At 48.6% G+C, this 16,015-nt stretch overlaps 2 protein-coding genes across 3 annotated transcripts in view; both read right to left on the bottom strand.

Annotated features, from left to right (window-relative positions):
- The window catches only part of LOC119174210 (scm-like with four MBT domains protein 2), a 122,282-nt gene that overhangs the window by 55,583 nt on the left and 50,684 nt on the right, over nt 1-16,015 (bottom strand). For both annotated transcript variants that reach the window (XM_037425033.2, XM_075896000.1), the window contains exons 12-13: nt 10,115-10,183; nt 321-586 (exon numbers count right to left, since the gene is read on the bottom strand). In XM_037425033.2, coding sequence (XP_037280930.2) covers nt 321-586; nt 10,115-10,183 — 335 coding nt within the window. The remainder of the gene's footprint in view (nt 1-320; nt 587-10,114; nt 10,184-16,015) is intronic.
- On the bottom strand, nt 11,860-12,824 carry LOC142817947 (uncharacterized). Its single transcript, XM_075896001.1, has one exon. It carries the CDS (start codon nt 12,822-12,824, stop codon nt 12,282-12,284), a length of 543 nt encoding a protein of 180 aa, XP_075752116.1. The 3' UTR covers nt 11,860-12,281.

Below are 16,015 nucleotides of genomic sequence, written 5' to 3'. Positions count from 1 at the left end.
ATATGCTGTGTTGGCAGCAGTGGCGCTGCATTTATTAAAAAAATATAGCACTACAGGTGCTCAAAAAAATATTTGTGCTAATTGGACATGAGTAAATGTACCAGGCGTCTTACTATTTTTTTTCACGTGTAGACACTGAAAGAGAATTCTAAGCAGTTCATTTTTTTCCTCGTTTTTCAGTTATTGCTTTACTAGATCTTATATTTATTTATATGACCCCCACAAATATAAAAAGTTTTTAATGCAAACGATTAATTGATCGGTAGATTTATTTATTGAACAGGCTTCATGTAATGCCTGGGACATTTACTCCACAGCACCTGTTTGTGTCAGTGGCCGCTGCAGATGATGATGGAGCCACTGCCCCACCACTTCCACGCCTTAATGGTGACGGTGCAGGAGGATGGTGGGGAGGGGCCCAGTCGCGGGGCTTGCGAAGGGGCCATCCGTTTGAACCGCACCATCCGACGGGAAACAGCTGCTGCGAGCGCAGTGGAAGCACCACGCTGGAGCCACCCTCGCTGCCATCCTCTAGGTGGACCCACACCAGTGGAGGGCAGACGCGTTCCACTGTTCCAACACACAGCTGCACATGACGGAGAACAAACAGGGAGATAAAATATCATGTTAAAGACACACACATAAAAGAGACTCTACCCTGAATTCAAAGGGACATTAGAGAAAAGCACCTAATAAGCTTACACTGATATGCTTTCGAAATATTAACTAGAATACAGCATTTTCTTTTTTGCAGTGACAAAAGTGAAAAGGTAAGCTAAATTTTCTTCACTTGAACTTTGTACCGTTCTGTAAGCATTACATCGTGGATTTACAATTCAAGTTCAAGGTTGAATATAACCCAGTTTGGTCAAGGAATAAAATTGGCTGCCGAGACGGCTGAGGTTTTCAAAAATTGCGAAGTTCGATGATTAGGTACTTTACAGTACAAAGTAGTCTGTATTTATAAATAAAATGTTCACAATGCAGCACTGATGGCAACTGCTGCTGAGTGTAAGGAAAACGTTTTGCAAATAAAGAGAGTTAGTACATATGGCTGTTCCAGCTAAAGCATTGGCTTATTTGTGCATTAAGTTTTACACATAGAGGTCTATAAGAAAGTCTATTCAGTACCATGCACCACTAAGCGACAGCACATTTCATTGAGATCTGCTTAAAAGTACATTACCAGTCCAAATAAACGATCATGTAAGAGATACGACACACAAGCACTGAATGACAATTTATTCAATGACAAGAGGACTCCTTTCGTAAATGCCAAACTGAACCATGGGAAAGACTGGATAATGACAAAAAAAGCGATATGGAAAAAAAAAAGGGGGGGGGGGCTAATAGTAAGCCAACAAAGCACAGTACACACATTTAGTAGCACACATCAATAAGTCTGTGTGGTCTGGCTTGAAGGGGTGACAAATCTAGACTAAAACACAGATGATACATTGCGCAACATTTTCAACGACGACGAAACAGTGCTGTTCTTTAAGGCTCTGCTTGACAAGACAATCCCGTTTAAGGGGGACCCGTGCATTGCCGGAAAACAGAGCAAAGAGCGGGTGACAATTCTTCTGGCCGCTGACATAAACGGGACAGAGCAGCTGCCACTGCTGGCGATAGGGAAGGCTATGATGTGAGCGCCCGCATGCGCACTATAGCGTAGCGGCCTATCTAATCGGCAGCGCCACCTGCGGCGCCTTTACTCAGATAAACTCCAAGCCCAAGCGAGGGCCGGGGGACACGTTTTATCAATCTCGCTCCCGCCTCCGGCGCGGTCGGCACGTTTTCATGTTCGAATAAAGCGCATTCTTCTCGTTCACAACGCCTCTCAGCCTTCATGCCTAGCCCGCCCAGCCCTCACAACTGGCGCAGTCGACTCCGAACCATGCCTGGAACGTCGCCTTTTGCCCGCCTCGTGAAGTGATCCGCCGGACTAGCCGCGCGGCGCTCCGTCCTGTGTTTACCGTCCGCCGCCCGATACGCCTTTCGGCCGCTTCGTCCGAGTCATTTCGTGCCTTTGCCTTTTGTTTCGCCGACCGTCGTGCTGACGCCCACCCGCCCGATGAAGTAGCTCGCCTGCAGAGCCGAACCAACTTGACCTGCCCGCCTTTTTCGTCTCTCGTGAGTCTTGTGCTCCTTCTGCTAATTTCTTGTGAACGCCATGCCGCTTGTGAACTGGAACGAGGCTACGCCTGAGGACCTCGCCGGCTTTACAGCAGACTTCCTCCGTGAAGAGTTGGTTCGCCGAAACCTGGACGCTACGGGGCCGAAGGAAGAAGTGATCAATCGTCTCCTCGCCGATATAGCCCAAAACCGCTCAATGACGCCTTTGTCGCCTTCCCCAGATTCCTCAGCGTCCAGCCAGCGCCCGAACACTACGCCGCTTCCTTCGAGCTTCGATGCAGCCCAAAGTACCGAGTTGCTGACGGGTTTACTTCAACAGCTCCTTCAAGTGTCACAACGCGCTGCAGCGCCAGTTCAGGTCACGACCCTTCCAGACCTGTCCGCATCGCTTCCTACATTTAATGGAGACGGCAGCATTTCAGCGTCCCACTGGATTGAAGAGTTGGAACGAACTCGAAACCTAGCTTCGTGGGAGCCTTCAACCGTACTCGCCGTCGCTCTGGGAAAGCTCCGTGGAGCAGCCGCGGATTGGAAAGCAGTCATTGGCCGTCAGTGTCCCACCTGGGACGCCTTCAGGCAAGCTTTCTTGGATCAATTCAGCGCCAAGCAAACCTTACTACAGTGGCAACAAGCTGTTACTTGTCGCGTGCAAGCGCACGGAGAGAACCTGGTCCACTATTCTTTGGCGAAGTTGAAGCTCATTTCGGGATGCCCAGTCACTCTTACCGACACTCAGCGCATAGAGTACGCCCTTCAGGGCATTTCCGACGAGAACCTGGCCACTACTATAGCAGCACAACGGCCAGAAACCGTCGCCGCCTATATGGACATCGTAACGCAGCTTGACCAAACATTGAGCCACTTGTCTCGTCGACTCCCACGCCCAGGGTATTCAAGCACCAAACTAGTAATGCCAAGCCCACAGGTGCCCCACCACAGTGAAGAGGGCACGAATGTTCAGGCGGTACCAGACAAAACAAGACAGCCGCAGCGAATCGCAGCCCTACCACCAGACCAACAAGAGGCTCGGTACCTGACCATCTCTACGAGGCACGGCGCTCCTGCCTACCGTTCTGGCCAGAACTTGGCCGAAGCCGTGTGTTTTCAATGCCGCCAAAAAGGACATCTAGCTTCAAAGTGCCCATCCAGAGCTACTGCCACACAGTCTACAACGCATCCTTCGCCAGCTCTTCACAGCACACTTTCCGAGACCCTTGATGGATCGCTGGTCCAATGCGCCCTTGTAAACGCCACAATTGCTGGAAGCGGCCAAGGGGACGCATTTCCAGACAGTGGTTCCAAGGTGACACTTGTTTCTCGTCACCTTGTCAGATCTTTGCCCCTCCTGCCCTGGACCAGACCCCCTCTAGTTGTCGTTGGAGGAACGACAGTGGCTCCTGCTGGTGCTATCTGCTTGAAGATCTCTGTGGGACCCATCACCGGTTTGGTGGAAGCCGCCGTCCTCGATAACAATGCCATGCCACTTATATTGGGGGAAGACTGGTTTGCTGCCAGTCACGCACAGTTGGTGTTCCAGCCACCCATGCCAACTGAAATTCGTCATCCCACCACAGGAACAAGTGTGCGGTGCTATGAGCGACTGTTGCCCAGGATGTCGAACGCTGTTATGATCCAGGGGTCATCTTTCAATTACCATGTATCTGGACACCACAGCTCAGCAGGCCTCCAGCGAATGCCACTCCCAGGCCCAGATGAACCCCCGTGGTTAGCACTATCTTGTCAATATGAGGTTTCAAACACCAACGGCCCGTCTTCTGAATGCAGGCGAGGTGCTTCTTCAACAATAGAGGTTTGCATTGACCCATCCTTGCCTGCCGCTCAGGTTGGTAGCCATTTGCCAGCACATCAACAACGGGAAATCACGAGCATTCTTTCGAAGCACGCTGAAGTATTCGCTCGTGAAGAGGATGACTTAGGTCTGTACGAGGGTGTTGAACACTCAATCGACCTTCTTCCCGATGCTGTGCCATACAGTCGATCCCCTTACCGTTACTCTGCTGCAGACCGTCGTTTTCTTGAGGCTCAAATAAGCACACTCCTTCGGCAAGGCATCATTCTACCAGCCTTAGGACCTTGGGCATTCCCCGCAGTGGTTGTCAGCCGAGGTAGCAAGAAGCGCCTTTGTGTTAACTATGTGCCCCTAAACAAGATGACTGTGAACGTCGTGCAACCACTTCCACATGCGGATGACATCATGGATGACATTGCTGGGTCACAGTACTTCGCCTGCCTTGACCTAAAGTTTGCTTACTGGCAAGTTCGCGTTCGTAAGGAAGACCAGGCAAAAACTGCTTTTGTGACCCACTATGGCACCTTTATGTGGACCCGCATGCCATTTGGGCTGAAGAACGCACCTGCCACTTTCCAGCGAGCCATGCAGTCAATTTTTGCTAACCTGCAGCCCCATTGCCCAAAGTGCGGTGTGCGGGTGTACTTGGATGATGTTCTGGTTTTTGCGCCAACTTTTGACGAGTTTGCAAGGTTACTCGACGAAGTACTTGGTGCACTCCTTGCCAGTGGATTCAAAGTTTCACTTGACAAGTGTAAGTTTGCTTTGAAGTCTATCAGGTTTCTCGGATTCATTTTGAGCAGGGACGGCAAGCAGCCTGACCCTGCCAAAGTCGAAGCCATCATGAAAATCCCACAGCCTGCAAACAGCAAAGCAGTTTTGTCATGGCTCCAGACAGCAAACTTCTATCGCCGATTTGTGAAGAATTTCTCTCGGATAGCAGCACCGTTGCAGAGTCTCATACGGTCTGAGGAGTTTGCCTGGACCAGCGACTGCAATGAAGCCTTTCAGCGAATTCGCACAGCATTAACAGAGGCACCTGTACTGGGCCATTTTGATCCAGACGCCCAAACCACAGTCACAACAGATGCCTCAGGAACCGCAATTGGTGCTGTGCTCTCTCAGAAACAGTGTGGAAAAGAAACTGTGATCGAATATGCGAGTCGTGCACTCACGGCCGCAGAGAAGAAGTTGCATAGCAACGTTTGGGAGTGTATTGGTGTCCACTGGGCGGTTACGATCAAGTTCCGACACTACTTGCTCGGCAAGAAATTTTGCCTGTTGACTGACAACTGGACCGTTGCATGCTTAACAGCCAACATCAGGCCTTCACGTCGTTTTACGACCATGTTGATGGATCTTACAGAGTTCGACTTCACTGTGCAGCACCATCCAGGCCGTCAAAACGTGGTTGCTGACATGCTGTCACGATTATCTGCAGCAGTCCTCCATCAGACACAGTCTCTCGCAGCTATGCAAGCAGAAGACAAAGAGTGCCAGGACCTTCGTCGCTCTCTGTCATCTTCAGAATCGTGGGACCATGACCTTGCCATAATTGATGACATCCTGTACCATAGTGACGCGACTTCAGGTTCTCAAGCTATTGTAGTGCCAGCAAAGATGCGCCAGGCTGTCCTGGAGGTTGTTCATGACGGTGGAGGCCACATGGATGTAACCCGGACACTGACCAAAGTGAGAGAACGTTACTGGTGGCCAAACCTTACGTCTTCAGTGACCCACTACGTCACAGCATGCCAGATCTGCCAAAGCAACAACCGCCCAATATCTAAAAGTGTTGGCAAAATGGGTCTCATGCCAGTGTCGGATGTTCCTTTTGCCTTAATTGCCATTGATCACATCACAATGCCGGCTGCTTCAGGAAAGAAGTACATTTTGAATGTCATTGACTTTGCCACGCGTTTCATTGTCCCAGCGGCTGTAACTTCAACATCAGCTAAGGAAGTTATAGCACATTTACAGTCGGTGTTCTTCCGCTTTGGTTGTCCTGATGACTGCATGTCTGACCATGGAGCAGCCTTTGAATCTCACCAGTTTAAGCACTTCATGCACATGCACGGTGCTGAGATTCATTATTCAGTGGCATACCGCGCAGCCAGCAATGGTCTTGTAGAGAGAAGCAATGGGACTTTAGTCTCCGTTCTTCGTAAGCTGTGTCCAACGGACCAGACCTCCTGGGCAAGCAAACTCGAAGAAGCTGCTTTTGCCATCAACACAAGCTATAGCGCCAGCAGCTGTTTCTCTCCATTTGAACTACTGTATGGATACGTCCCCAAGCTCCCATATCAACGCCACCGTCCCGCCACAGCCAGGACCCTACAAGACCGTCTCCTAATGCTGTCTCAGAACCGGGCCGTAGCAGCAAGTAATACCGAGGAAGCACAAGGGAAACGGAAGACAGCATATGATCAGTCCCATCGAGACCACTCCTTCCAAGTCGGCCAGTTCGTCTGGGTGCGCCGCCAAGAGCCTGTAGCAGATGGAACTGGAAAGTTGGCACCCAAATTCAAGGGAATATACCAAATCACCAACCAGAAAACACCCGTTACGTTTGTCGTTAGCCGCGTAACTGGTCAAGGTCCTCGTGATCGACTCCAAGACAGGATAGTGCACGTCTCTCAACTCAAGCACTACGTGCCACCTTATGTCGAGCCTTACATTGTGAAAACCCAAGAGTGGCCTTTGTGTGACTTATCTGGCTCTCCCAGTGTTGGCAATGAGTTATCTCAACCACCAGTTTCCCTTGGCCCTGCAGTTTTGCCTCCAGCGGTACCCTCCTCGCGACCTCACCGCCAAAAGCGCCCACCCGAGCGCTTGAAGGACTATTCTCTCTCGCAGTGAAGCCACCAAGTAGTGCTCCTTTCCTAGACCAATGGGACTTGGTCAGACAAGGAGGGGCCGGATGTGAGCGCCCGCATGCGCACTATAGCGTAGCGGCCTATCTAATCGGCAGCGCCACCTGCGGCGCCTTTACTCAGATAAACTCCAAGCCCAAGCGAGGGCCGGGGGACACGTTTTATCAATCTCGCTCCCGCCTCCGGCGCGGTCGGCACGTTTTCATGTTCGAATAAAGCGCATTCTTCTCGTTCACAACGCCTCTCAGCCTTCATGCCTAGCCCGCCCAGCCCTCACAATGAAGCCAAGATGTTTTAAGAATATTAAGCAGCTGCCTGCCGACTACCGGTTTAATAGAAAGGCTTGGATGACTGCCGAACTATTTCAAGCCTGGCTGCGTCAGCTTGAACGCCGCTTTGCGGTCAAGGCTCCGAAGGTGTTGTTCATGCTGGACAACTGTAGTGTGCACATGAAGGTGTTCGGTTTCGAGAAACATTGAGCTGCTATTCCTGCCCCCGAACACAACGGCTTCCCTGCAGCCGATGTACCAGGAATTTTTACAGTTTGTGAAAACCTTGACGAGTCAGCACCTCTTTTTAAATATTGCCGAGTCACACGCACCTTCACACTGAAGAGTGGAGCGTGCTCTGGAGTGAAAAAATGAAAGGACAGGGTCACGGTTCTTTTCAGGGTTGATGCCACAGGTGAAGAGAAGCTGCCGTTACCCATAATTGGCAAAGCTCTTAAGCCTAGGTGCTTTGGAAATGCACGACTGCTGCATAGCGTTATCTGTCGTGTGAATATGGCAGCATGGATGACTGCTACTCTTTTCGAAGAGTACGTTCACGCTATAGATAACAAGATAGCCAACAAAAACAGAAAAGTACTGTTCATTGTCGACAACTGCCCAGGCCACGGCAAAATAGAGAATTTGGAGGCTGTGACAGCCGAGCTTTTTCCTGAAAATAAGACGTCTGTGCAGAAGCTGATCGACCAAGGTGTTTTTCTGTGCTGGATCTAGGCAGTTTTTCTCTGCTGAATACTGAAACGGCAGTGCACCAAAACCAAGCTGGTTAAAGTCTCTTGTATGTTATTTTTTTTTTTTCCTTTTATACCTTCACGAGAAAAAAGATTAGAAACTGCCGCTGAAGAGCCAGTAAGTAGTAGCGATTTTTCTGAACAGCGCTAAATTTTCCCAGCCATTAGCGCAACTTTGCTTATCTCAAACTTTTCCCTGGTTTTATAATGAGGTATTACTGTACCATATTTATTCGCATAATCGGCGCACTCGCATAATAGGCACACGCCTAGTTTAGTCACGAAAAATTTAATTTTTTAAATTCCACGCACAATAGGCACACACCGAACTTGGCCGTGATCAGAAACAATCCTACCCCCCAGCGGTACAGTTAGAGTGCAGTCTCCGTACCCTGAAGAAAAAAAAAAGGCAGATCCAGAAGCAAATAAAAAAATTCGAAGTGCAACGACCTAACCAACGTGTTTGTCGAAATAAAACTTGAAGAAAAAAAACGTCCATGAGCGAAAAAAAAAGAAACGGCTGTTTTATCAATTACCAATACCCCCCCCCCCCCCCTCAAAACGCTGCGCTCCTTAGAGGTCACGTGTACAACACCGGGGGCTCGATCGCCATCACCACCATCAGAGAAAAAAAAAAAGAAGAAGAAAGAAACGCCACTTTGCAAGCGGTGTGTGTATGCTGTGGTCGTGTATTCAACTTTGGTTCCGCCATGGGGAAGTATGCAAGCTACACGGCTGGATTTAAACTGAAGGCAGTGTAGTACGTGCGGGAGCTCAACAATTGGGCTGCAAGCAGGCATTTCGCTGTTGGAGAAACGAGTATTCGGTAACCAGTATTCAGTAAGAAAAGAACTTACGGCAATGAAGAAGACATGACAGGCTTTCCGCGGTGCCAAAACCGGCAGGTATCCGAACGTCAAAGAGCAACTGGTCCGGCATATACGGGAGCTACGACAAGACGGCTGTGCCGTGTCATTGGATATTGTGCAGACTGAGGCGCGCAGAATAGCCCGAGCACAGTGCATCGAAGCAAAAGAGGTTCAAAGCCAGCTCCGGATGGACAATTCATTTCATGCGGGGCCATGGCCTCGCACTGCGAAGGTGGACCACCTTGTGCCAGCGCTTACCTGCAGCATATGAGGACAAAGTGGTGGACTTCCACCATTTCGTTATAAAGCTCCGACAGCAGAAAGACTTCATTTTGTCCCAGATTGGCAACGCTGATCAGACCCCTCTTTTGCTTTGATAAGCCTCAAAACACGACAGTGGAGGAGAAAGGTGCACGAAGCGTCATCGTCAGAACGCCTTGCGCTGATAAACAACGGTGCACCGTAATGCTGGCAGTGACAACGGATGGGCACAAGCTACCGCCTTATGTTATTTTTAAACGTAAAACGCTCCCAAAGGCAAATTTTCCTCAAGACATCTACGTCAGAGTCTAAGAAAAAGGCTGGATGAGCGCAGAACTCATGGTGGATCAGGTGAAAAAAGTCTGAGGTTGGCAGCCGGGTGGTATGTTGTTCTTGTTCATGCTTGCCCTGAACAGTTTTTGTGGGCACCTAGTAGACCACGTACGAGATGAGCTAAAGGATCTGCACACAGATCTGGCAGTGATCCGGGGCGGCCTCACATCGATACTCCAGCCTTTGGTTGTGTCCTTGAATAAGCCTTTCAAGGGCAATGTTCGAAGGCTGTACACCATCTGGTTGGCTGGAGGACACCAGCTGACTACAGGTGGTAAGGCTAAGAGGCCGCCTGTGTAAATGCTGTGCGCTTGGATCACGGAAGCGTGGCAGGCAATCTCCGACGAAATCATCGGGAAAAGCTTCAAGAAGACGGCTATTTCGAACGCACTGGATGCGAGTGAGGATGACATGTTATGGGGTGCGGATGGTTTGGACAGCAAAAACGAGTCCCCGCTCAGCGAGGATGAATGTGTGCTTTCCAACTCGGACTCCGAATAGGGAAAAGAAGGAACACCTACGATTTTTGTGTAAATAAATTTTACGTGTGTGTGTGCAGTTGACGGCTCTCGCTTGTTCATTAAAAGGTACGTAGGTATGTTTGTTTTATGCTGAATTAATTGGTAAACAATAAGGTCACCTTTTACTTGACAGATGTGCAGATTTAAAGTGCAAGAACCGAGTCAGAAATTTTCGAAAATTTCACCTCGCGTAATTGGCACACCCTTAACTTCGAGCCGGATTTTCTGAAAAAAAAAAGTGCGCCTAATATGCAAGTAAACACGGTAACCAGAAAATGCAAGCGTGAGCACACCTCATTGGGATTCTTGCCATTAACCACCTCCAGCTTCTGGTTTGGCTCAAATCCTAGGCTGTCTTCTTCCTGTGCAGTAAAAAGAAAGTGACTCAGGCACAGGAATATAAAAAACCAATACTAGGATGACAATATCCAACAACACTTTCTTCAGAACAACAACCTGCAATGACCTTACAGTGCTAGGGTTGAGGAGAATCGCTACCTGATAAGGCACATCTCAGCTACCTCGGATCTCGTTTTTCTAGAGCCTAACTACAGAATCCCCTCAAAAAATGCACCATAATAAATGTTAAAGAGAAGTGCTTGGTGCAGTAATGAGTGTAAATGTGGTGCAGATTTCACATCATTGAGACCAGTGGCTTTCGAAGCAACTTGAAGCCCATAACCAGGTTGCATCACATTTCGAAATTGCATTAATTAGCACCACGACACAGGCAAGCTCCCAGACAACCCTTGTGCTCCAGAATAAGGCCTACCTTGTTCAACTGGAATTGAGACTTTGGTTTAGGCATACACCAATTATGTTTACGCACGATCTTTCGCTGCATTTCAAGCTGCGTTTCACAACATTCTGGTGACAGAAATAGAATTAAGTCGAGTTAATTTCCTGTGTAGTACATCACGTGAGCAAGCAAATTCTGTGAAGCATAGAAAAAAAAATAAACGCTCAATCAACACCAACCCTCGACATCGGTGTCATCCCAACGGGCAAGAGCCAACTGGTCCATCAGGATTCGGGAGCCTTGGTGCATTCCTTAGCACTCAAGGACACATCGGCGACATCACATTTGGAACGCCAGTGGGCACACTACCTACATCTAGTTCACTGTATTAAGGCACCCCCACAAGAGTGATATAGGGCACCGCACACTGAGCCCTGCCCTGCGATGCACACGAGACGGAACACAGTATAACCCAGCGCACAGATGGTGCAACGAGCAGAGGATGTGGCAAACATGCCGAATTTTCACAGCCCTGTAAGACAAAATATTAATTAGAACTAATAAACAATACATTAGACTCTCGCTCTCATTAAACAAAACCTGAATGGACCAAGAAAATATGCTTCATTTAACACCAGTTTTGTTTACTTAGAGATGAACAAAGGTACGGAGTACAAGGACGAAACCAATCTCGTCAGAATCACTTGCTCCATTCAAGCAGCAGTTCAGTTAGGAGATGTTCGCTTACTGAAAGTACTGTATTGCCAAGGAAAGTACAGGGGATGTTATTAGTAGTAAATGTCATGTAAATGTGAGGAATGAAAAGTGAACGAAAAGAGAGCTTACCATGGGCAGGGACCGAACCCGCGACCGTCAAGTGACACATCCAATATATCTCGCCTCGTCCACTTGTGAATGGAAGGATGCAGCTCAAGCATGCAGTTCAAGCTTTCACGAGACTATCATAACTTTACTCCATCACCGGATAAGGGAATTTTTGCTTTAAACTACTGCGCTGCTGAAGCGAATGTGTCCTCAATCCAATATCATTATCAAGGGAATCATGACATTCATTCATGACACAAACCTCAATATAACCAATCTGGATATAACAAAATATCGGTTATGACGAAGTAAGTAAAAGATAATCTTGCATTAAAAACAGTGTTAGGAATAACCTTTATAGCGAATTTTTGGATATAACAAACTTATTTCCTTGTAAGATGCAACTTTGAGTGTACTAATGATATTTAGAACCTGGTAACAATGTACCACCTCGAATACTGGAGCAAGCAATGTATGCAACCGAAAGTTAAAAACACTTTATAGGCTATAATAACTAGTGAGTAACAAGCTTTGCTTACATATTTGTTGTGTATTTTGTCACTTAAAACTTACGGTATTGCTACTTTGTAAAAGTTGCTCAGTACGTATTTATTTCAAATAAAAAATTTTACAATTCAAGCCCTGTCTCGAAAATGGTTGTCTCGCTATTCACAGATTATTATAATAGCATTGTATTCATACAGTCGAAACTCGATATATCGAACGGCGCGGCGATCGCAAAATAGTTCGATATATCCAGAATTCAATATAAAAAAAAATCCCGAAAAAAATGCGTCAACAGCTTGCTGAAAACAGCCAACGAACCGTTCAAGCGTGGTGCAGTAAATACTCACTTGAAGATTCAAACATAGTATTTATTGTGTTGGTTTGAAGTATTAAAAAAGAGTATCCTGCTTTTTGTTGGCCATGGCATGTTTGACGACTGCGTCCTCAATATAGTACAGGCGATCCATAAGTGATAGGCCGGTGCCTTCAATCGCGCCGCAGTTGCGGCGCACAAGGGCCAAGGCAGCTACGACCTCAGCTGATGTCGGGAGCGGGGCACCATCAGCGCTTGCGGGATCCACCTCGGCAGAGTCTTCATTTGGCTGCTCAGCAGTAGCTTCGGCGACAATCTCCACATCCGTGAGCTCCGCCGTTGTACCAGTGATGTCATCACCTCCAACGAAGTCTTCGATGCACATGCTTTGCGGCTCGGCACCTACAAAGCTCTCCAGCTTGCTGCACGTTTCGGCGAGCTCACTTTCTTCATGCACATGCCAACCCAGCTTCCTCGGATTCTTCCACTGATTCCTCGTCAGTGCGACCACAGCCTGCATGCCGAAGCAGTTGGCTATCGTCGACTGCTTGATGTTTTCCCACGATGCTTTGAGCATTTGGATGGCTCCCAAGAGATTGATCTTCAGATCTTGGCCCATCCGGAGTTTTACGAGCAGAATGTCGATCAGCCGACGCTTGTAGTTAGACTTAAGGGGGGACGCGGCTTTGGCATCGCGAAATTTGGCCAAAAAATCGATTTTCTGAAAATCTCATTTTCCCATTCTGTGACCCCTTTTTTATCTAATTTCGAAGTTTCGTCCCTGAAAACAGCGTAGAAATGACGTAAAAAATTTTTATCGAAGCTAGGGTGGCGATGAATTTCACGGAAATTGCGAAAAAACGGCGTTTTTTTCTAACTGCGATATCTTCGCAACCATGCAACCTAGCGCCGCCATCTTTATCTCTATGGATAGCGCGATTCTTCCGTTTCAAATTTGCCGCCTCGGCCGACTGAACCAGGCAAGAGCAAGCCCACAGCAAGCCAAAGTGTAAAGGTATCACAACAGTTTCCGATTGGCGACGCGCGTCACGTGACTGTACGGCGGCTCCGCATTGGTCGCCCGTGCGGTCGCTTGTAGCAATCGGCGCAAAGTTCGTCTGCTCTACGCACTGACAGCGCTGACGGGCCGCTTACTGCATTTGTTTTCAACTCGTCACGGCGTGGTTTCGTGCGGTCGCTTGTAGCAATCGGCGCAAAGGTCGTCTGCTCTACGCGCTGACAGCGCTGACTGGCCGCTTACTGCATTTGTTTTCAACTCGTCGCGGCGTGGTTTCGAGATCGCATCGCGCTGCGATAAGACCGGCGCTCGTGAAAGGAGAAAAACGTTGTTATCCAGCTCGGCGCATTGCACTTTTGAGATCGGTTCCCGCATGCGATCATGGACCGGCGATCGTTCAAGAAGAAACGCAAGACTGCGCAGCGATTTGGTGCTCGTAAGCCGAAGCCGCCAATCGTGAAAAAGAAATTCAGTCCGGCAACTTCTGCGAGCAGCGACGACGGCGTGCGGCACGACGAGGACTCGCAGCCGAGCACAAGCACGGACAGAGCATCGTCCGGGAGCACCGACGAAACTGTTCATATGCCTGTGGAGCAGTGCTTTGTGCTGTCTGAGGAAACATCCGTTTGCCGTTCCGCGCAGGCTGCAGACATCCTGGATGCCCAGCCTAGCACTTCGCACGAGGATGTATTCATCGCGGATGCCCAGCCTAGCACTTCGCGCGAAGATGTAGACATCGCGGATGCTCAGCCAAGTACTTCGCGCGAGGATGCGAGGCCGTCTACCAGCACCACCAGTAGCACGATTCGGGCCCGATTAGAGCCTCGTTTCGTGTCAGCGGAGGCATCTCGCGAACGCGCCGCGGCTGTTCAGGAGTCCCTAAGAGCAGTGTCTGCGACGGAGCGCAAGATGTCACTGATGGACCAAGGGGACGAGAGCGACATCTAAACGGAAGACGAAGATGATTTTCCTCGTGCAACGCGCGGCCCTGAATGGCCTGTTTGGCAGTGCTCTGTGCCCGCAGTGCAAAGAGCCGGGACTCAAGATGAAGCACGGAACTAAGCACGGGTTAGCGATAAAGATAGTGCTCACCTGCACTGCTTGCAACGCGGACGCGAAAAATGCGTGGTCGTCGCCGCGAATAGAAAACAGTAAGTCATTTGAAGTAAATATTAGGGCTATGCAAGCTATAAAAACTATTGGAAAGGGATCAGCTGCACTCAGTGATTTTTGGTCTGTGATGAATGTATCACATACGGGAATTCACCACAAGACTTCTCAAAGGCATCTCAAGGGGGAATTTCGGCCAGCTGGCGCAGCAGCCGCGGCACATGTGTTTTGCGACGCTGTTGCAGCCGTTCGCAATGTGTACAGCCAAATGGAGGGAACACCCACTAAGAATGTCACGGTGGTGTACGACGGGACGTGGATGACACCGCACTGCAAAGGACACTAAGGACTACCACCCTGGTGCCTATTAGGCATGTAAACCGTGAATCATGACTTTGAACATCGTTTTCTCAATACTGTTTTTCTGGCATGTTGCTCAGCTCGTGGAGCAGATATCTTCGCAACTACTTGACAGATTTTTCATTCTGTTTTTTTTGTAATGCTCCTTGAACTGTGCTTCAGGGGGCTGCGTTCTTATTTTTAAAATTTAGCCTTTTAAAAATTTTTGGTAGGGTTTCTTGTTTGTAGTGCAATTGTGCTCATTGAAGTATCAGTGGAGAAAACATGAATTACAAATTTTAGTGTTGCGAAAAAATTATTTTGAAAACGCAGCCCCCTACAGCATACATTCACCTCTGCACACAGTGTTTACCAACTTTCTATGTCATTTTTTAAACTCTCCAGCCGCTCCACGAGGTCCAGTAATGAAATTATTTGTTTCTCAGAAAGTTTTCATGATATCATCTTGAAATTTTTATGGAAGCATTATGAGGTCATTCTTAGTCTCTGTGCCAATTTTCATCAAGATCTAACCAGAAACAAGAAAGTTCGTTTCGAAAGGCACGTCCCCCCTTAAATGTGCGGATATTACCCTGGTCCAATGATTAGAGCTTCGAAGTAGTGTTAGGCGGCAGGAATACCACTTCGATGTTGCTCAGCTGGGCGTCGGTGTGGTGTGCCGTGCAATTATCGACAATAAGGCATACCTTCCGTCCTTGACGCGCCAGGTCCGAATCCCACGCCTTCAGCCACTTGAGGAAAATATCCCTCATCATCCACGCCTTCTTGTTCCAGGCATAAGTCACCAGAATATTGGGGAAGTTCCGCATGCACCTCGGGGTTTTAAACTTGCCAATTACGAGTGGCCGCAGCTTCGTGCTTCCATCCATATTGGCAGCCAATAGGACCGTCAAGCGGGCCTTGCCTTGCTTGCTTCCGTGGCATTTGTCCCTGCGAGTGTCCAGCGTTTGCCGCGGAAGCATTTGCCAGAATAGGCCCGTCTCGTCAGTATTAAAGATCTGCTTCGGCTCATACTTGGCGAGAACTTTGGGCCACTCGTGATCAAGCCACTTCTAAATTTCTTCGTCATTGGCGTCTTCATTTTCTCCCAACACAGTCTTCCCAAAAATGTTGAAGAGAGCCTTGAAACGTTGCAGCCAATTGCTACTAACACTGAAATTCTCGGCGCCGAGAATGAATGCAAAGTTCTTTGCCTTCTGCTGCAACATCGGTCCTGATACAGGAATACTTCGGGCCCTTGCATCGATGAACCACTTCTGGAGCGATTTCTCAACATCTTCAAAAGCAACTTTGCGTACACGCTGCGCACCCGAGTGCTGGCT

This window comes from Rhipicephalus microplus, chromosome 5 (assembly GCF_043290135.1).
Source record: "Rhipicephalus microplus isolate Deutch F79 chromosome 5, USDA_Rmic, whole genome shotgun sequence".
In the NCBI taxonomy this organism is placed as follows: domain Eukaryota; kingdom Metazoa; phylum Arthropoda; class Arachnida; order Ixodida; family Ixodidae; genus Rhipicephalus; species Rhipicephalus microplus.
Note: the sequence above shows the minus strand (reverse complement) of the source record. Positions and strands in the feature narration are given on the sequence as shown.

Bases quoted from the DNA above. Each gene is read 5' to 3' on its own strand.
- LOC142817947 (XM_075896001.1), bottom strand. From the start codon at position 12,824: ATGGGCCAAGATCTGAAGATCAATCTCTTGGGAGCCATCCAAATGCTC.